The sequence below is a fragment of the Prionailurus viverrinus genome, chromosome C1 (genome assembly GCF_022837055.1).
Source record: "Prionailurus viverrinus isolate Anna chromosome C1, UM_Priviv_1.0, whole genome shotgun sequence".
Classification (NCBI taxonomy): Eukaryota; Metazoa; Chordata; class Mammalia; order Carnivora; family Felidae; genus Prionailurus; species Prionailurus viverrinus.
Window position 1 is genome coordinate 118,850,774 of NC_062568.1, and position 23,225 is coordinate 118,873,998.

The following is a 23,225-nucleotide window of genomic DNA, read 5'->3' on the forward strand; positions in this document are numbered from 1 at the left end:
AGAACCCAAGTGCTTTCTATAAGCCGTTGTCAGACACTTGCAAAAATGAGAAACAGTCTCACAGGTTTCGTGTCCTTGTTAAAGCAATCCTTCATCATTGCTCTGAATCTCATCCTCTCAGTTCTCAGGGACAGCTCATTCATCCATACTGACTTCTATTCTATTCCTGTAGTTTTTCTACTGAACCCTCCTCTTCCTTCCTTACCTACTGTCCTTTCTGGGTTAAAATAAAAAACGGAGACCAGCCTTGAAAATTCCCTAAGCAGATAATAACCAGTTGGGTCATACAAACAAAGCTTAATTTAGTTTATTTAGCGAAGCTAAATTGACCTAGGGATCATTTCTTGCTTATGCCTCTGGAAATCAAAGGCAAAACTTACACTGTTTCCCAAGGTGGGTATGAGGTAACCACTAACCAATTTTCAGTCACTGAAGAAAATTCTAACACTATAACCAGTCACTGTGAAGAATAAACAGCCACTGCTTTCTCACACAATAAGCTGCTTTATAACAATATACCCTCAGCCTCATTCAGTGTTCTGGTTTGAAGGTGTCTGGTATGGAAACTGTCTTTCTGGTGTGTGCACAATAAACTAATTGCTACTTCTATGATTCATTAATTTTGCTTCTGTTATTTCTGAACTTTTGACACCTGGGACAATGATTCCCTTCCTCTCCTGTGCTATTATTTTCCTTTCCATATAAGCTTATGGCCTCCGGCACACAATTTGCTCTACCATCTCCTACCCTGAAATAAATATTCCCCTGAACTCCATGACCCCTCTAACTTCACTCCCCCCCACCCCCGACCCCTTTCTCTGTTCCCTCTCATCATCAAACTTTTTCAACTATCTATAATGGTGATTCTATTTCTTCAGCTCTCATGTACTCTTCAACCCACCTCAGGACGCTTACAGCACCATAACCTTACTGAAGTTGATTTCACGAAGCCCAGCTACCTCCATATTCCTTTATTGTCTCCTTCCTCTACTTGACTTCTGAGCAGTCAGGTAGAGATCCACTCTTTACATTTAAGTATAACATACACTCTTCTCTGCTAGATCCTTCAATTCTACCTACTCTTTAAAGGTTGAGAGGTACTCAGAGTTCAGTACTGAGCTCTTTCTTTCTCTAGTCTCTCCCTAGACAATCTCATTTATTCCTATGGATTTTTATTTCTGATCATTTTATTTATTTTCGAAAAGGTAATTCATGAACATAGGACGAAATACAAAAGACACAACAGAGTAGGCAGTGGTGACCAACCCTACCTACCTTCCTTTGTTCTCAATTATACAATTCCACTCCCAAGTAACCAGTGTGTCATCTGTAAGCTTATTTTACCTCGCAGGGATAGTCTGTGCATTTTATACTATCTTCCCCCTCACCCGTTTTTTTTTTTTTATAAACACAAACGGTAGTCTACACTGCTTGCTACCTTATTTACCCCTAAATAATACATCTTGCATATCACTACCTATCAGTATATACAGACCCGTTGCATTCTTTTTAATAGCTCTGTATTATTCTACTCAAAACATTAGTATTAAAAGCTTATTTAACCAGCCCATACTGGTAGGCATTTAGGTGGTTTCCAAACTCTTGCCACCATAAAGAATGTTACTGTGGACATCCTTGACCATGCTATTTTGTACATATGAACTTATATGTGAAATCTAAAGAGACTTGCTGAATTGAAAGTTCTATGCATTTAAATTAGATATCCTCATTCACCTCAGAGGTACTAATTTACATTGCTAAGAGTAACATAATTTTCATGAAATTAAATACTGTTGATATATTCATGGCACCCCAAATCCTATCACAAGTCTCTCCTTTAAGCTATTATCTTGAGGACCCAATTTCTTATGTGATGTATTTACTTTAGCATCTCACATATCAAATGTGACATGACTGCTGATTTTCACTCTCAGATCTGCTCATTCTCCAGTGTTTCCCTTTTACTTAAAGGATCCATCCATAAAATTAGTAGCTCAACTGGAACTATGGTAGTCATCCTCAACAGCTCCTTCTCTCCTAGTCCTCACATCAAACCAGCACTAAGTTATTTAATTCTCAAAACATCTACTTTTCTCTTCTTCACTGCCATGGCCCCAATGTAAGCTCCCACAAACATTAATCTGGGGTTTGGCATTAACTCCCAACTGGTCTCCTTGTTTCCACTCGGCCTCTCTTCTAAGTCACTCCACACATAGCAAAGTACTCTCTTTAAAACGTATATCCAATTCTGTCAATAACCCCTTCCCTCTCGTCCAAAAAAATAAAACTAACTTTCAATGGTTTCTCACTGTCATCAGGAATAAGTTTCAAGCTCTTACATGGTCTTCACGTCATGGTCTGGCCCCTGCTTCTCACCTCAATTCCCTCTACTTTCCTTCCAGTTCACTCCTGCCTCAGCAATTATGACCTTAGTTATTCAAATGCTAATTTAAGTTCATTTGTCATGGGGTCTCTCTTAACAGTCTGTACTTTTCTTTCAAAGTATCTCTCACAATTATAATAAGGTAGTTCTTTGTTTAATTGTGTATTTCTTATATCTCCTCCACTATATGATAAGCTCTGAGGGATTGTGACTGTTTTTGTTCACTGTTGTAACCCTGGCATCTGACATCATATAAGCTCAATATTTACTAAATAAGTACAGCATGTATACAAAAAATACATGTTTCACTTAAGTCTGGGCTGAGGGTTAGGTAGGTAGGACTTATTCCACTGGTATCTGAAATAATTAGTCTCCCCTACTGGAATGTAAGTTCCTTAAAAAATGAGAATGGTCTTATTCCTCTTTGAATCCTAGTCACTAGTGCTCGGCATATGGTAGGTAGTCAATAAATATTGGGTAAGTGAAAGAATGAGTGAGCCCCTAGTTTACAACTACACATCTGTGGTTGCTGAATGAATCCCCGGCCCCTATGAGACAGATACTAGGCATATAAAAAATACTGTCACCTTTTCTCATTAGTGACTAAAAGTTTTAAGGCAAGCAAATATCAATGTTCTTCCTATACTATGCTAATTAAGTTAGAGTTAGGTGGCTAACTTACCAGAGCAGACTTCCCCACGCCTCCTGAACCAAGGACCACTAGCTTGTACTCACGCATGATGTGGTCTGTTTAAATACTGACAATCTGGAAAAAAGAAAAAAAACCACAAAGATCAATAAACATGCTAAGAATAGCCTTAGAATGTACAAATTTTACATGAAATAATATGGTATTTTGGATTTTGTTTGCTTTTTCCCTTAAGGTCATCAGGCAGAAGACAGGCTACATAGCAAAACCATGAAGATTCTAACCTAAGTTTGTAATGACTACTACCAGGCATTTTAATTCATTAAAGATCATCTTTGACTAGGCACAAGTCATTCGAGTCTGTTCATGTTACTTCCAAGAGTGATCAGAAAATAAGGTGATTAAAACTAGTAGTTGTCTTATAATTACAATCATGAACCCAATTCTTTACAAAGCTATTGTTTAAATGACGTAACATACTTTTTTGAAAAGTTCACTCATGAGCTTTAATGTATATGCTATTTAATTTGCTTAAAATATACAGTAATTCATATACTATTTTGTTCATTATTCTATTACAGCTGAACCATGTAAAATGTTACCTTGAAAATACTTAGGATATGAAAGAGTATTGTTGATGAAATTGTTAAAATTTTATAGGTAGGTATTAGCAATATACTCCATAAGACACAAATTGCTAGAAAAAAAAGAAAAGAAATACAAACTTTTTTTTATCTCCAGTTATGCTAAAAGGTAAAAGGGCAGGAAAGAATTTCCAATGGCCATGATGGAGTAAGTATGAATGGACTTTCCATCCCCTTGTCAACAGCTAAAACAACAGACAAAATACATGAAACAACTGTTTTTTGGATGTTTGACAATAAGCAGTATAGGACTGTGATTTCTAAGAGATGGGACAAGATAAAGTAAGACCTACATCTGTCTTGGCTTTCTGCTTGAAGGCACTTTTCAGACTGTGGTACAGGGAGGAAGAACTCAAGCAGAGACCAGAAAGTACATCAAAAAGAGGGAGACAGGTACAAAAAATTCTAGGAATCTGCAAAGGGCTTCACTTGAGTCTCTGGCCAAACACTAATCACAGCATGCAGGATGAAACTCCATGAGGTAAAGGCAAAGAATAAACAGGGATTTAACAGCTGAACCACAGTGCTCAGAAAGACTGAAGTTTTGATCAGAAAAGTTCTCCCATGGGGTGCCTGGGTGGCTTAGTCAGTTAAGCATCTGACTTCAGCTCAGGTCATGATCTCACTGTCTGTGAGTTCGAGCCCCACGTCGGGCTCTGTGCTGACAGCTCAGAGCCTGGACCCTGCTTCAGATTCTCTGTCTCCCTCTCTCTCTCTGCCCCTCCCCTGCTCGTGCTCTCTCAAAAATAAATAAAACTTGAAAAAAAAATTTTTTTTAAAAGTTCTCCTTGTTGAAACAGGCAATTCACTTGAAATCCCAGAAGATTTGTAGACTTCTTGAGAAGCTATGCAAGACAAAAGAAAATGGAGTATCTTTAAAATGCTTAAAGAAAAAATGGTCAACCCAGAATGCTAAATACAATGAATCTATTCTTCCAAAATGAAAGTGAAATAAAGCTTTTCTTTTTTTTCAAATAGATAGACAGGAAGGAAGGAAGGAAAGAAGGATGGAAAGAAAGCAGGATGGGAGGGAGGGAGACAAAGTAAACAAAAGAAGTAAAGAAGGAGGAAAAGCAAGGGGAAAATGTTCACCAGTACACACTTATAAAAAGCAAAGGAAGTTCTTCAGGTGGAAGAAAATGATAACAGGTGGAAGATTGGATCTACATAAAGGAATGAAGATTACTGAAGGAATAAAAAGTACCAGAAATGGTGAGAGTAAATCTACAAGACTTTTTCGACCACTTAAAGCAAAACTAATAACAATGTACTACAAGGTTTTGCAACACATGTGGAAGTAAAAAGTATTAACAATAATAGCACAAAAAGGGAAGGGGACTAGAAGTATATTGTTCAAGGTTCTTACAGTATATGTGGAGTAGTATAATACTATTTGAAGATAAACTGTCATATGTTAAAAGATGCATACTCTAAAACCTAGAGCAGCCGGGGTGGGGGTGGGGGTCTGATTCATTCAAAACACAGCAGAAAAGAATACAAACAAGCAAAAATAACAAAGATGAGACAAATATAAAACCTACAGAATACAATTAAAAGTCAATCGCATAAATGTAAATCATCTATTCCAATATTCCAACATTCCAATTCAAAGTCAAGAAAGCAAGACCTAACCATATGTTATCTTCAAGAAAGAAACTTTAGGGGCACCTGGGTGGCTCAGTGGGTTAAGCACCTGACCCTTGATTTCTGCTCAGGTCATGATCTCATGGTTTATAAGATAGGCCACTCGCGGGTACGTGGAGACTCTTGGGATTCTCTCTCTCTCTGCCTCCCTCTGCCCCTGGCCTATGTATGCACTTTCTAACAATCAATCAATCAATATTTTAAAAAAGAAACTTCAAAGATACATGGAAAGTTAAAAGTAATATTTATTGGTGACAAAGTCATAGTTGCTGCTGATATTACTACTGTGGTTTGCTGCCTGCATTCAAAATAGAAACAAATATTAAATTTCATTTCAGAAGTTATGAAAAATAAAGATTTTTTTCCTATGCAAATGTTGGAGGCCCTAGATTATAAATCCTTATCTACTCTAAACAGCATTTTTGGTTACTCTAATTAAACTTACACTTTTTTGTTTCACATCTTTTTTATACACTTTTACTTTCTTAAGAGCTTTCATTTATATGGATTCTCAGGAATAGATGTTAGATTTTTTCAAATATTTCTTCTGCACCTATTGGTATTATACAGTTTTTCTTTTTCTTCTACTGATACATCTGCTCTTTCCACTTCTATTCAACACTGTTCTAAGCTACAAATAGTAGGGTCTAGACTATGGAAAAGGAATAAAGAAAATTGTCTTTATTCACAGATAACATGATCCTGTGCAGAATATACAAAAAAGCTACCAGACTAATAAGTGAATGTAGCAAGATTTCAGGATAAAAGGTTGAGACAAAAAATAATAACTATCATATGTCTACATACAGGCAAAGAATTGAAAAATGTAATTTTAAAAATACCATCTAAAATAGCATCCAATAAGACATAAAATACTCAAGAGATGAATTTAACAGAATATGTGTAAGGCTTATACACTGAAACTACAAAACATGGCTCAGAGAAATTAAGGACATAGTAATCAGAGAGACATGCCATATTATATTAAGATGTGTCCATATTACTGTTAACATGTCAATTCTCTCCAAGTTGGATCTACAGATTCAGTGCAAGCACAATCAGCAGGTTTCTTTTTTGTAAAAATTGGTAAGATGACTATAACCTTTTTTTTGAAAATGTTAACAGAACAGTTAACAGAGATGGAGAAGAAAAAAAAGTCTTACACTACCTGATTTTAAGACATAATCCAAAACTACAGTAATAAAGATACTATTATATTGGCATAAGACAACCAGATCAGTGGCACTAAATTAAACCCAGACATAAAACCGCATGTACATATTCTGTTCATTTTTGATAAAGGGACTGTAGTACTCATCCTTCAAGATACCACCCCCCCACACACACACACACAATGATCCTGGCCTCTTGGTATTCATAACCAGAACTGTTCCCTCTCAGTATTCATATCCTTTTGTGTAGTTTCCTCCTAAGACTGGTTTTCCAACCAAGAGAATATGGCAGAAGTGACCATATGTGATTTCCAAGATTAGCTCCTCATCCATCAACAAGATGCATAAATCTTAAAAACACCCTCAATAAGGGGCACCTGGGTGGCTCAGTCGGTTAAGTGCCCGACTTCAGCTCAGGTCATGCTCTCCTAGTTCGAGTCCCGCATGGTGCTCTCTGCTGTTAGCATGGAGCCCACTTCTGATCCTCTGTCCCCATCTCTCTCTGCCCTTCCCTGGCTTGTGCTCTCTCCCGAGCATGTGCTCAAAAATAAATAAACATTAAAAAAATAAAATACACAATCGGCAAAATACACAAAAGGCACTGCAGCTTGTACCATGGTCTCTGGCATCATTCACTCCAAGGGAAGCCATTCACCAAGTCATGAGGACACTTAACTAGCCCTGCAGAGAGGCCCAACTGGAGAGGAACTGAGGACCCCTACCAACAGCTAGCACAATTTACCAAACGTGTAAGTGAGCCACCTTCAGAAGTATATCTTACAGTTTTAGTCAAGTCTTACTTATTAATTCAGAGGATTGCAGTCTCATGATACCATGAATCAGAACCTTACAGTCAAGCCACTCTGAAACACCTTAGATCCACAGAAACTAAGATAATAAATGATTATTGTTGGTTTAATCCCAGTAAGATCTGTGTCAAACTGTTACACAGGAATAGATCACTTAATATAGGGGCAAAAGTAATTCAGTATGTAAGAGATAGTCTTTCGAGTAAGTCAGAAAAATATGAATGTCAACTCTTACCTTTGTTCATAATTGCCCAAATCTAGAGACAACCGAAATATCCATCAAGAAGTGAATGGATAAATTATGGTATATCCAATCAATGGAATATTACCACTATTCAGTAATAAAAAGATTCAACAAGATGGATATGAATCTTTTTTTTTAATGTTTATTTATTTTTGAGAGACAGAGAGAGCACGAGGGGGTAGGGGTGCAGAGAGACAGGGAGACACAGTATCTGAAGCAGACTCCAGACTCTGAGGTATCAGCACAGAGCCTGACGTGGGGCTCGAACTGACGCACCATGAGATCATGACCTGAGCCAAAGTCAGATGCCCAACTAACTGAGCCACCCAGGTGCCCCTGGATATGAATCTTTAAAACACACCCAGCAACATACACAAAAGAGTGACTACTGTATGATTCCACTTATATAAAATTCCAGAAAAGACAAAACTAAGTTATAGTGCCAAAAAATTACCTGGGGACAGCGGTGGTAGGGCAGGGGTGATGACTATGAAGGAGCATAAGGGAACTTTTCTGGGTGATAGAAATGATCTTTACCTTGATTACAGTGGTGGTTACCTAGGTGTTTCCATTTATCAAATCTTATTTAAGATAGGTACATTTTAGGAGCCCTCATGCACTATCAGGTGGGAATCCAAACTAGTGCAGCCACTGTGGAAAACGGAGAATTACCACATGATTCAGTAATTCCATTACTGGCTATTTGCCCAAAGGACACGAAAACACTAATTCAGAAAGAATTATGCACCCTTATGTTTACTGCAGCATTATTTATACCAGCCAAATTATGGAAGCAACTGCAGTGTTAATTGATAGATGAATGAATAAAAAAGGTGTGGTATATATGTGTACAATGGAATATTACTCAGCCATAAAAAATAAAATCTTGCCATTTGCAACAATATGAACGGATCTAGAGGGTATAATCGAAGTGAAATAAGTCAAAGAGAAATACCATATGACTTCACTCATATATGGAATTTAAGAAATAAAATGAACAAAGAAAAAAAAAAACAAAAAACCCAGACTCTTAAATATAGACAACTGATGGTGTACCAGAGAGGAGATGGGTGGGGAGGGGTAACACTTATGATAAGCACAGAGTAATATACAGAATTGTGGAATCACTATATTATACACCTGAAACTAACAGAACACTGAATGTTATACTGGAATTAAAATTAAAAGATACAATTTAACAAATTTAAAAAGAAAAAAAATAAAAAAAAAATTTTTTTAATGCTTATTTATTTTTTGAGAGAGAGATTGACAGAGTGTGAGCAGGGGAGGGGCAGAGGGAGAGAGGAAGACACAGAATCTGAAGCAGGCTCAAGGCTCCAAGCCGTCAGCACAGAGCCCGACACGGGGCTTGAACCCATGAAATGTGAGATCATGACCTGAGCCAAAGTCGGAGCTCAACCAACTGAGCCACCCAGGTGCCCTCCAAAAAACCATTTTATTACATGTAAATTATAGCTCAATAGAATTAATTTAAGAAAATCCAATGAGGAAAAAAGGAGTATTTCTCAGAATGCCAGTTACATACATAGTTTTATAAACAATGTGTTTCCCAATGTGACAGTATTAAGAAGTGGGGCTTTTGGGAGGTAATTAGGATTAGATGAGGTCATAAGGGCATAGCCCTCACAACTGGATTAGTGTCCTTATGAGTCCCACGAGTTTGCTTCTCTTTGCTCTCCACCAAGTGAAGATACAGACAGCCATCTGAAAGTTAGGAAACAGGTCCTCAGACACCTGATCTCTCAGTGCCTTGCTTGGTCTTGGACTTCCAAGCCTCCAGAACTATGAGAAATACATTTCTGGTCTAAGCCACCCAGTCCAAGGTAATTGGTTCCAGCAGCCCTTACTGACCAAGAAACACAGTAAGGATAAATTATAGTAGACTATGCGACAGACATGGTGGCAGTTAGGATTGTTGTTCTGAACCAACAAACATTTACAAAGTATTTCCCAGGTAGGTACCAGTTCTATACCAGGTGCCAGGGACACAAAATGTTTCCCATCCTCAAGGAACTCGTGGAGGAGAAAAAATAAATAACTGCAATATGATGGGAACAACGTTATTACAGAGTGGAGATTAAACGGTGGGGGAAGGATGGAGGAACAGAGGAGAGAGCAGGATAGTTTTTCAGTGGAGGTTACGTAAGAACTTAGTGAAAAACTGAATAGGAATGTTCCAGGTACGTAGGGAAGGGCATTCTAAGCAGAGGAAACAGCTTGAGCAAACACTCTAAATCACTAAATACACAAGTTCCAGGGAATACCACACAGCTGGGTGTGGCCAAAACACAGGGTTTAAAATCAAGCTACAGAAAACGGAGCAGGGTATAGAGCCTGAGTTATGCTTGCAAAGGCACCATGTAAGTGTCTACAATTTATCTAGTAAGCAATGGGGAGAAAACAGCAACCTGTTTTGTTTTTTAAGTAATTCAGTCAGATATATAGTCTGGAAAGATAAGTGATAACAGTATATAAAATGGACTGAAAGAACCAGAGGCAGGGAGAATAGTCAGGAAGCTACTGAAATAGCTCAGGTGGGAAATGATACACGTCTGCACAGCAGCACTAGGGCTGAAAAGCAGACTACAGTTTTCCGAAGGTGAAACTGACAGGCCTCCATAGCTGGTTAGAGGTCATTATTTAGGGGAATGAAGAGGAATCATGGATAACTCCTAGAGATCTAGGTCTGGACAAATTGGGTGGCTAACAGGAGTTTTAAAAAGTTAATATTCCTGCCCAAAATTAAGTTTGAGATTTCTATGAGAAAAGCAGGTAGAGACATATGATAGTTAAAAATCCAAGTCGGAAAGCTCAGTAGTAACCAAAGGGTTAGAGGGTACAGATTTCGGAATTGTTTTAAGAAATGTTAGTAGTTGAAATCACAGCAGATGAAATCAAACAAGGAGAATTTATTCAGTGAAAACAGAAGAAAGTTAAAGAATTGAGACCTGAGAAAGGACCACATCTATGTAGATGGACAGGAACTTGAGGAAAATGTGATTTAGGAGTGGTTTGTGCTGAACACTAATCATCCTATACCTCTATCCTACCCTCTACTTCTAACCTTGACTATTAAACACAAGAGCATATATTCATGCAAACAAATCTACATTAACTCCAACTCCCTTCTCAGGCCCCTGGTGATTCTTAGCTGGAGACTGCTGTCAAAGATGTAAATGTATCATCTCTAATCCAAAAATGTGGATCTTTCAAGAGGGAATCCTAATATAGCAAGACTAATTTATAGTCCCCAAATTGCCTCCTAGGTCCACAGAATTTGAGGAAAGCGCTCAGACATGGCCAAATTATTTTGGGTATTCTGCAACAACAAAATATTTGGCCCCTATTCCTCTACCCAAGTGGTAAGATATTCAAGTCGCAAAGCCATTTTTCTTTTTTTTAAAAAAAATTTTTTTTTTCAACGTTTGTTTATTTTTGGGACAGAGAGAGACAGAGCATGAACAGGGGAGGGGCAGAGAGAGAGGGAGACACAGAATCAGAACCAGGCTCCAGGCTCTGAGCCATCAGCCCAGAGCCTGACGCGGGGCTCGAACTCACGGACTGCGAGATCGTGACCTGGCTGAAGTCGGACGCTTAACCGACTGCGCCACCCAGGCGCCCCGCAAAGCCATTTTTCAAAAATACTCCATGTACAGAAAATTTTCTTTATACCTAACAAATACCATGGGTCATGAATGTATACAATATGCACACATGCAAATACAAAAATAATACAGCTCAGATAACACACACTCACACACACACACACACAAATACCCAATAAGGAATAATGTGGATTAATATTTTCTTTTGAAAGGGGGTTAGTTCTAACTCATTACTGCCAAGTTAGAAAATCACTATGTTCTTCCAAGCAAATCCCATGCCTTTTTATGGAAATCTCTTGTGCCCTGCACTCCCAACACAGCACCAGAAAATTTCTCACTCTGGTTAAGATTCCCTGACGAATAAGGAGCACAAGAATAAACACTACGCTATGTTTAAATTTTAAGTCAATCTTGAGTTCCTAACATTATAGTCCAAGCTATAATGTAACAATTTTTCCATTCTTCCTTCAGCAAAACTACCTCTAAGTTTCACAAAATAACATAATTTGACTGTCTTTGTGACACAAATCAATCCCAATTTTGTTGTTTCAGTTTTTAAATATATAAACTAATTAATTATAAGATGAAATAGTTTCTTCTATATACAACTGAACCTACAAAACAAAATTCACTTAAGGAAATTTGGTTGTGATGAGAAATTTTGAAGAAAAAAATTTTACCTTAAAGAACAAGTAGTTATGTTATTGATTATATTTAAATATTTACAGAAGCCATGAATATCTTAAAACTGACAACTGACCACACAAAGGGGTGGGGGGGTAGTGAATAAATATGGAAATCATGGTAAGATTTAATCTTCTAAAATAAAAAACAATGTTCTTCATAGTGCATCATAATGGAAATTCAACTTTTTTTGTAACGCAAAATCACATTATTATCTCAATGCAAAAATCTCTTCCTTGATACTTTCTCCTCTTGTTCTTCTCAAGATTAGCACTCTGGGGGTAGGATATAGGAATAAAGTGATAAGATGTCACATACTTGTAAATGAAGTTTATAAATTAGTCTTCACAGTCTAAAACCAGGTACATATCCCCAGTAGCATTCCTACCCCTTCCTACAATGAAAGGAGATAAGCTCTTATAAATAGACTAAGAGGTCATAGGGATTCTCAAGATGAGCAGACAATTGTAGATGAGGCAAACATTCTGACTGAGGCATCACCGTCACAAGAACATCACAAGAATTCCACAATCACAAGAACAAAAACCAAAGAAAACACAATTAAGAGGATCTATAAAACACTGTGAAATAAATGAAATATCCCTAAAGAAACTCCTGAGATTATCAAGTCTATGCAAAAGACACACTTGGAGATTTAGGAAATAAAATATATGATCATCAAAAAAAAAAAAAAATCAGTAGACAGGCTGAAGAGAAAAATGGATGTAGTTGAAAAGCCGAAGTCAGTGAACCAACATACTGAACTTACCCAAAGAGCGCAGCACAAAATGACAGAGAGATGGAATGTATGAAAGAAAGAGGTAAGAAAGATAAATCTCAAAGTTCTACCAGCTACATCTGACAGGAAGTCCAGAAACAGAAGAACTGAAGAAATAACAGAAAGACATTTCCAGAAGTAAATTAAGAAAATCAGAAATCTTCAGATTTAAAGTGCTCAATGAATGCCAAAAATAGTAATTTTAACAATAAAAGATCCAAAACTGAACATATAGTAGTTGAAAATTCAAGTCACTGAAAGTGAAGACAAAATCCTAAAAAGCTTCTAAAGAGGAAAAATGTATTCCCCTCCCTTTGAATATGGGCAGCTTTACTAAACAAAATATAGCAAAAGTGTTATCTGACTTCTGATGCTAGAAAGGGTGGCCAGAACAGAGCCTCCTCCTGGATCTCTCTTTTGGGAGCCAGGCGTGGGTCCAGAGCTGTCAGGCTGCCCTGAAGCCACCACTTTGGAGAGACCACAGAGACAGACTTGCCTGAACAGCCCTCCCATTTCAGTGCCCCTAGACCTGTAAATATAGAAGACTTTCAGACGATCCCGGACAGCCACCTTCTGACTGCAAGACCTTAAGAAACCTTAGGCCAGATCCACCCAGCTGAGCCACTCCCTAATTCCATAAATATTCAATAGGGAAAAAATGAAAATTAAAACATAAGGCAAAATATATAAAGTAAAAGTTGACACAACTAAAGGAAAACTAGAGAAATACACAATCATGATTAGATTTTAATATGACTCTCAACAACTGATAGAAAAGTATAAAAACGGTAATGATATACATATAAGATTTGACCAAATAATGAATCAACTTAACCCAATAGTTATATATAGAACACCACACCCAACAACTGCAAATGACACATTTTTTTTTTTTTAAGTGCACATAGATCATTTACTAGTAAGGCCATGCTGGTCTCAACTAATTTCAAAGAACTGAAATCACACAGAGTATATATACTAACCACAATGGAATTAAACTAGAAATCAATATAAAAATATAACTACGTAATATCAGAATGTTTGTAAGTTAAACAACCCAATTCTAAATACACAGGTCAAAGAAGAAATCAAAATGGAAAGTAAGCAATTAGAACTAAGCGACAAAAAATATATATCAAAACTTATTTGTTGGAGGTATGCCAACAAAACAAGGAAAATGATTCAGGAAATCAAAAGGCGTAAGAACAAGAAATCATGGCAAGCAAATACATCAGTAAAAATTATGGTTAGAAGTCTAATGATCACTGTAAAATATGTTTAAAAACCTGGAAATAAAACTTCGTGATTATCTCCACACTTTGGTTTGAGAGGAATTAGTAGGGAAAAGTGAAGGCATGTTGAAGTTTTTCTCTTGCTTGGGAAAATAAAAGATTCTCTCTCTCTCTCTCTCTCTCTCTCTCTCTCTCTCTCTCTCTCCAGATTGAAAAAATATAAATCTAAATGTGAAAAATGTAACGTTAACAACTACATTATACATAATTTAAAAATCACTAGAGGAAAAATAGACAAAGAAGACCTGACCAATTCAACCAGAGTTAGAAAATGAAAAATAAACAACCGGAACAAAACGTAAACAAAAGATAGTAAGAGTAAGACAAAACAGATCAGTAGTCCTAATAAAAAGAAGTCTTCCTAAATCCTAGTCTGTAAACCACAAATGATAAAAGCTTATTTTATGAAGTCTAAGATGACACATGTAAGGCTTGGAAAACAATAAACTTAACTTCCATGCAGCAAATCTTACATGTTGTATGAATAGCTGGTTTTGTCCTTTGTTTTTAAGTTTATTTAATTATTTTGAGAGAGAGAAACACAAGAGCACGAGAACGGGAGGGACAAAATGGGGAGAGGGGAAGAGGGAGAGAGGGAGAATCCCAAGCAAGTCCCACACTGTCAGCGCAGAGCCCGAAGTGGAGGCTTGATCTCACAACTGTGAGATCATGACCTGAGCTGAAATCAAGAATTGGACATTTAAGGGCTGAGGCCACCCAGGCGACCCTTGCGCCTTTTTTTTCTTTTTAAATGTTTGTTTATTTTTGAGACAGAGTAAGTAGGGGAGAGCCAGAGAGAGGGAGACAGAGAATCCAAAATAGGCTCTGTGAGGTCAGCGCAGAGCCTAACATGGGGCCTGAACTCACAAACCATGAAATCAAGAGTTGGATGCTTAACTGACTGAGCTACCCAGCTACCCCACCTTTTCTTGTTTTACATACTGTGAAGTGAGTATGTAACAACAGAATGCCTGAAATATAGTGTTTCGTTTGTGGCAACTCACTCTACAAACATCTCTAGATAAGGTCATCTAAGCCCTTTGAACTCTACCTTCACAAAATAGTCCATTCCATTTCTGGGTAATCTAACTGTTAGAATGTTCTTTACACCACTGTTTCTTAGTAGTGGCCACTTACTGGGTCTCTGTCCTTTGATGCTAAACAGGATAAAGAGAATTCCTTTTCTGAAGTCTATATTCCTCAAATATTTGAAAACAGCTATTCCCCCCCCCCCACATCCTCTTTTTTTAAAAAAGCAGTCTTATTTCTTTTTTCAAATGCTAAAGTTTCAAATTCTGTAATCATTCTGGTTTTCCTCTGCAAAATATCTAGTTCTTACTCTCTCTTAAGATAAAAGCATTATGTGCTAATTAGGACTATTAGCAGGCATTACTGAAAAGCTTAAAACAACAAAAAAGCAGTCTCTGTATCCCCTTCACTTAAAACAGTTACTTCAAACTTCTAGCTTCTTTGAGTATTTTCTTCCATATTTTCTAAATAAGGTACTTATTGGGGCGCCTGGGTGGCGCAGTCGGTTAAGCGTCCGACTTCAGCCAGGTCACGATCTCGCGGTCCGTGAGTTCGAGCCCCGCGTCAGGCTCTGGGCTGATGGCTCAGAGCCTGGAGCCTGCTTCCAATTCTGTGTCTCCCTCTCTCTCTGCCCCTCCCCCGTTCATGCTCTGTCTCTCTCTGTCCCAAAAATAAATAAACGTTGAAAAAAAAAATTTTAAATAAGGTACTTATACTACTATCTCTTGGTTTTTAGTTTTAGGCATTGCTATTACGTTAGATGAGAATTTTAGTGCTCGTTAACACACAGCAAAGTAGTATATGAAGATTACATGTCCTTTTTCGTAGAACTTGTGTTTATTCTGGAATTCTCTGTCAACGTAATTTTCCAACCAACTTGTCAGATAACCTATCAACTTCATTCCCCTCCCCTCCACACCCCTCACCCTTCATAGAGCTTGTTGAAATCTGTGTCAGTTGCTCTCTCGACTTGCAGATGTCTGTCAACCTAGGACTGTCTTATGTATTCGTTTAGAACACTGTGCTTCAAAATGCCTATCCACAAAGTGCTATCACTACCATTTGCTACTGCTCCTCCAGAAAATAAGGAACTTGCCCCAATAAATCTTCTTAAATAAGCACACTGTTTAATTCAGTTTAACAGTATGAATATGTACTATAGGGCTGGTAACAAGTTTTTTATTTACAGAGAAAGAAAAGAAACACTCAATTACAGATCATTCTCAGTATTGTGCCACCACTTTCTGGTACAAGCATCCAAAACTTATCAGTAACACTTTTTAAAAAAACAATTTTACAAACACAAGGTTTCTACAATTGCTTATGTTCTTGCAATTCCTTACTGATACTTCCCCACTTCTTTATATACTAAAAACGAACATAAACTCTATTGTTTTAAAAGGAATTCATCCGTCAATTATCCCCAAGTAAATCTACCAAAATCTTAAGATTATATGACTTAAGTAAAATATAACTGAGACAACCATCCCATTCATTGCACCTTTGAAATTCTCCAAAAATTCAAGTAAAGGATTAAAATATTTAATACAAGGCCATCTGGGTGGCTCAGTAGGTTGAGCATCTGACTCTGGATTTTGGCTCAGGTCATGATCTCATAGTTTGTAGGTTCCAGCCCTGAATCAGGGTCTGCACTAACAGCACAGGCTATGCTTGGGATTCTCTGTCCCTCTCTTTCTCCCTCTCCTCTGCTTGCTATCTCTTTAAAAAAAAAAAAAAATTTAATCCAATCCTCTTAATTCAGGAGAGCAAATTTGACAAGTGGTCTTGAAAGGCTTACTATACTACTGTGGTAACCTATGCAATCATCCACCATTTCAAATTATTCTGCAAACAAAAATTTACTTAGGTATACTTTTGTGTAATGATGTCTATGTATCTGTGGTTGTAGCTCCTCTTTCATTCTTATTATGTCCCCCCCTTTTTTTAACAATCTTATCAGGTTTGTCTTCTAGCAATCAACTTTGGCTTACCGTAAGCTTGTTTTATGTTTCCTCAATATCTGCTTTTATGCCTATTACTTCATTCTTTTCTTTCTTCTGTTCTTTTCCTAACTTAGGTTGGATGCTTGGCTCTTTAATTTTCATTTTTCTTTTCTAATTAACATCTCAGACCCTCCACCATGGATCATTTTCCTTCTACCTGAAGTGTGTCTTTTTGAAGTTGTCTTAGAGATGTTCTATTGGTAGTAAAATCTCTTCAGTGTTCATTTATCTAAAAACTTTATATTACCTATATTCTTAGCTCTAAGAGTTATTTACTCTCAGCACACTGTAGTTATTATTCTCCTTTCTTTTGGTTTCAATTTTCTTTTTCATAAATTAGCCTAATTGTAGATCTTCTGAAAATAATCTGTATTCTCCCTCTGGCTCTTTTTTTTTTTTTTAAAGATAGAGAGCCAGTGGGAGAGAGGCAGAGAGAGAGGGAGAGAGAAAATCTTAAGCAGGCTCCACATTCAGCACAGAGCCCAATGCGGGAGCTTGATCTTATGACCCTGAGATTATGACCTGGGCCAAAATCAAGCGTCAGATGCTCAACCAATTGAGCCACCTGGGCACCCCACTCTCTGCCTATTTTTAAGATCTTTCATTGTGTGCAATTTTAACTATGAAGTTAGGTTTAGATTTTTACTTAACCTTTATGTGACTTCTTACATTTGTATCTTTTTGCAGTTTTATAAATTCTCAAGCATAATCTCAAGTATTCTTTTTACATCACTTTTCTTCCTATGTGGACTCTGCTTAGATTTGTTGTATTTTCTCATGCTCCTCTTCTATTAGGACACAGACTAGGCTGCTATAATAAGAGACCCTAGGGTGGCTTAAACAAAATTCAAACTTCTTCTCCCTCATATGAAAGTCAGAAGGGATATAGTCCAGGGGGCAGTTTACTAGTCAGCTAAGTTCTCACATCTTGTTGCTCTACTGTCCTTAGAGTATTGCCCTCTCCCATAAGCTAAAAATAGTTTACTACCATGGACACATTCCAGTCCACGGGAAAAAAAGGTATATCCCTTTCCTTTTATAGGCATAACCTATAAGGTTAAAACCTACAAGGGCACCTGGGTGGCTCAGTCAGTTAAGCGTTCAACTTCAGCTCAGGTCATGATCTTGTGGTTTGTGAGTTCAAGCCCCACATCAGGCTGTGCACTGAGAGTGCAGAGCATGCTTCAAATCCTCTGCCTCTCTCTGTCCCTCCCCTGTTCATTCTCTCTCTCCAAAATAAACAATTAAAAACAAAAAAAAACCTATGCACACATAACTTCCACTTACATCTAAATTAACAAAACTCTGTCACATAGTCAAACCTCACTACCAGAAAGGCAGTGAAATGAAAGCTATAGCTGGACAGCAAAGGATCCAACTAATACATCCATAACTTAGCAAGGAATCAAGGAAAACTAGAGATATCGAATTCTCTTTTCTTCGCTTGCATATTTCCTCTCCCCGTCGCTTTATTTTGGTTGCTTTACTCTTTAGATCATCTTCCAGTTCTATAACTCTCTAGACTAATCTTATTAAAGCTATTTATTAAGCTTGAATTTTTAAATTTATATTATTTCCAGAAGTTCCCCCTTCCTTTGTCTTCTGGTAATTTTTCATAGTCTCATTCTCAGAAGCAATATACTGAAATGTTTTAAAGCCTGAACTTAGGATCCATACTGCTGGCCAGAATTCTGCTCTACCACTCAGTGACCTCTGACTACATTTTTCCTCCTGAACATTTCCTACTGGAAATGCTTCTCTTTAACAAAAGAAGGGAGAGTATCATAGTACCCAAAAATATCCCATTCTCTGTGTCTTTGGGTACTGATACGCACTGTGGCATCCAGGAGTTATTTTAAAAGACTAAATGCCTCTCTTTTAGCAACAGCATAAATCATCAAAAAGAGCATCAACGGGAACCTCTTTTTACATGTATCACCATCTACTTAGTAAAACAAATATTCTTCAGCAACTCTTATCATAGGCAAATAACACATTTTGCAAACCACGAAAAAAATGTTAGAGGCAGTGACTAGTATTTTCTAGGTTGACAAAAATTTTTTTTCCTGAAAAGAGAAGGTTTACAGATAAGGTTTACTAATTTATGCTAAGTATAGCTAATTACATCAATTCTGTAAACTAGATACATTTCCATAAATAGAGGTATTTATTCTAACATTATTCTCTTAATGGCACTGACACATAAATTATATAATCATAATTTAAAAATTTAAGACTAACCCACCAAAAGCAAGCCACAGCTAATGAAAAAGTATGAATTTCGAAAAATCTGTAAAGCAAAACAGCATAACTATCACTAAATTTCTGATATCTTTATCCTTTAAAGATGACTTCATTTCTTATCACCAGCTGAAATGTTATGACCTTTCACCGAAAGAGAAAGTAAAATGATGTGACCAACAACTAAACTTCATAGTATTATTTACAAAGCTCCTTCCTTTTATTGTTCATCAAAATCAAATCCATTATCCCAATTTTATTTTTATTTAAAAAAATTTTTTTCTTTAATGTTCATTTATTTTTGACAGGGAGAGACAGAGCATGAGCGGGGAAGGGGCAGAGAGAGAGACACACACACAGAATCGGAAGCAGGCTCCAGGCTCTGGGCTGTCAGCACAGAGTCCGACGCGGGGCTTGAACTCACAGACCACGAGATCATGACCTGAGCCAAAGTCGGACGTTCAACCGACTGAGTCACCCAGGTGCCCCTCCATTATCCCAATTTTAAAGATGAGGAAACCATACTAGGTTTAACTTGGATTAAATGACTTAGGCACAAAATAACTAGAAGGCTGTCCCAATTTTAAATGCCATCTCTTTTCAATGTATCATGCTCTGTTATATAACAACACCACAACAATAATATAATAGCATACACCTACTGAGAGTTTACCACATGCCGTGCACTCTTTTAGGAAATCCTCACAAAAAGCTTGTGAAGTAGGAACTAGTAATTTGGCCAAGCCATACATCTAGAAGAGAAGCCATGATTCACACTTAGGCAGCCCAGTTCCAGAGTTCACACTCATTAACCAACATGCTAACTTGCTTCTATACTCACGTATGTACATGGAAACTTGTAAATGCATAGACTATCTTTGGAAGGAAACTTTGGAGGAATGAAGGGATATGGAAAGAAGGGAGATTTTTCACTGTTATGCCTTGCGTGCATTTCTTGAAAGTCTGGCCAGAGGACGGGTAGAGAGTACTGCAGACATGGAGTTCCATTTAAAAAGGCAGACTCAGGAAAATGAAGAGTCTAATGAAAAAAACTATTTAAAAAAGGCTAGGTGGCTGAATATTCTCAGTGAAAGGCAGTGGGAAAGGAATGAGTATAGTCATTGTTTGAACAATAAGCTAGTAAACTACCAAAATCCCTGTTTGATATCTTAAGAACTTGCTTTCCTAACAGTGGGGGAAAGCCACCTAAGGCTTTTGAGTAATTTGAGGAAAGGAAGAAAAAAAAAAAGCTCGATGAGAATTGTGTAGGTTGGAACAAAGGAATGAGAAACTGGAGCAGGGAGATCAGTTAGGAGAGCAAAGAATGGGCTGGGATTGGAGATAAAAGAAGGTTAATCTTAAAGGGCATAGTTCAGCAACGTTGCTGTGAACATCAAATAAGATAATGCATATATAGCCCTGGCAAATATATTTGCCATATAATGCCTGGCAAATATTATCCACTAAAAAATAACTACTACTATCGCTGTTTTACTACTGTAACTAGAATCTTACTGGTATTTTGACAAGAATTGTGGAAAGGTAATATAAAACAAGAGTGGACAGGGGCGCTTAGTGGCTCAGTCAGTTGAGTGTCTGATTTCAGCTCAGGTCATGATCTCACAGTTCGTGAGTTCGAGCCCTGCGTCAGGCTCTGTGCTGACAGCTCAGAGTCTGGAGCCTGCTTCAGATTCTGTGTCTCCCGCTCTCTCTGCTCCTCCCCTGCTCACACGCTGTCTCTCTCTCAAAAATAAATAAAGATTAAAAAAGTAAATAAAGTAAATAAAATAAAACAAGAGTGGACAGCACTATGAGATTAGGAATCCCAAATGAGGAGGCAGAATAATAAAATTTATTGACTTTGAATTTTATTGAAGGGTCCACAGCTCTTTGAAAGCCATAAACACAGAGGGGGAAGTAGAGACCAAGGAACCCAAATTAACACCCCTGATTGAAAGGGAAGATCTTTTTGCTGGCATATCTGGATCCAAAACCAAACTCTATAAATTGTGTGAGCCTGGACAAGTTATTTGCCCTGATTGATATGCAATTTTTGTATCAACAAAACAAATCTGGATTAAGATAACTTCACTTGTTTCTGATAATTAATCAATATGACATATTTTAGGTAGATATAAAATAAAATACATAGCATGGGACAGGTTAAATGCTTTTTCCCTCCTAAAGTGAAACAAATAGAGGATCAACATTCTGGTTTGATGAAAATATTGCCACCTTAGAAAACTACTGTTAGGATCCTAGTTTATTAGTTTGTTTGCTTTAAGAACTTTAATCTATCTTAGCATGGCTAGAATGTCATGAGTTTCTGATTCTCATAAACTGTGAAGCTCTACACAGTTTCCTGCTGTCAGAGGTTGCTGGCTTTGTGACAAGAAATAACACAGGCAGCCATCTTTGTCTTTTAAAACTCCTGTTGAGGACAATCTTAGTCCTAATCAACTTCTTAATTTTTGAGATAAGAGGAAGTCAGAAAAAATATAATCAAATTATTTAAATTATTTATTTATTTTTTAATTTTTTTTTCAACGTTTTTTATTTATTTTTGGGACAGAGAGAGACAGAGCATGAATGGGGGAGGGACAGAGAGAGAGGGAGACACAGAATCGGAAACAGGCTCCAGGCTCCGAGCCATCAGCCCAGAGCCTGACGCGGGGCTCGAACTCACGGACCGCGAGATCGTGACCTGGCTGAAGTCGGACGCTTAACCGACTGCGCCACCCAGGCGCCCCAAATTATTTAAATTTTTAAAAAATGTTTATTTTTGAGACAGAGACAGAGCATGAGTAGGGGGAGGGGCAGAGAGAGAGAGAGACACACACACACACACAGAATCTGAAGCAGGCTCCAGTCTCTGAGCTGTCAGCACAGAGTCTGACGTGGGGCTTCAACTCACAAACCGTGAGATTATGACCTAAGCCGAGGTCGGACGCTTAACTGGCTGAGCCACCCAGGCACCCTATAATAAAATTATTTAAAGTCTTGTTTTCATGAGAGATGAATCAGTTTGATCAGGCCTAGAAACTGGCCATTCAAATAAGAATAAATAACTTAATTAGGGATCTTTGATTTTGTGCCTACCGTGAAGAAATCTACAAAAAGATATAAGACTATTAATTTTCTAGGATTTATTTTAAAGAGTTAAAACAATTTTATTTACTCATAATGGAATCAGATGAGATTTTATAAATGAGAGATCCTAATCTGGCAATAAGGAGTTACAAATTGCTGGCCACGTATGTTTATAAATGGATTTTTTCATAAGAATCAAACATTTCCAAACATTTTTTCTGTAGGCCATCAACCCCGGGTTGATAAGCTACCATCAGCTTATACCAGGATTACTGTAATAGCCTCTCATCTGGTTTCCCCACATCCAATTTTTCCCTCTCCAATCTTTTTTCCACAATGAAGCCAGAACGATCAGTATAAAAAGATAAATTTAATCATGTTACTGACCCTCCTCCCAAATCCCTCTAGTTAAGATACTTCAGTTTTTTTCCACTACCTTTAAATACAAACCAAAAATGTTAACATGGCCTACAAGGGTCTGCACAGTTGAGTCTCTAACTCCTACCTAGCTTCACCTCACAATACACTTCCTCTCATTCTCAATGCTCCAGCCAAACTGGCTTTAATATTCTCCAGTGTGCCATGCTCTCTCCTGCCAAAGACACAGGTTGGCTGGTAAAGTGTTTTGGAAAAATATTACAGAGGAAAAGGAAGACAGAGAGTTCATAGGGCATGGAGATTTACAATTAGAAAAAAATGGTATTTGGGGTGCCTGGGTGGCAAAGCTGGTATAAGCGTCCAACCCTTGATTTTGGCTCAGGTCATGATCTCATCGTCTGTGAGTTCAAGCCCCACATAGGGCTCTGCACTGATGGTATAGAGCCTGCTTGAGATTCTGTCTCTCCTTTTCTCTGCCCCTCCCCAGCTTGTGCTCTCTCTCACTCTCAAAATAAATAAACTTAAGAAATTTAAAAACAGGGGTGCCTGGGTGGCTCAG

General features: G+C 37.6%; 1 protein-coding gene across 3 annotated transcripts in view; it reads right to left on the reverse strand.

The window, feature by feature from the left end:
• RAP1A (RAP1A, member of RAS oncogene family) overlaps positions 1-23,225 on the reverse strand; it is a 71,164-nt gene that overhangs the window by 17,229 nt on the left and 30,710 nt on the right. For 2 of the 3 annotated variants that reach the window (XM_047870222.1, XM_047870223.1), the window contains exon 2: positions 3,066-3,149. In XM_047870222.1, the coding sequence (XP_047726178.1) occupies positions 3,066-3,122 (57 nt within the window). In that variant the 5' untranslated portion in view covers positions 3,123-3,149. The remainder of the gene's footprint in view (positions 1-3,065; positions 3,150-23,225) is intronic. The other variant, XM_047870225.1, reaches the window with a different exon arrangement.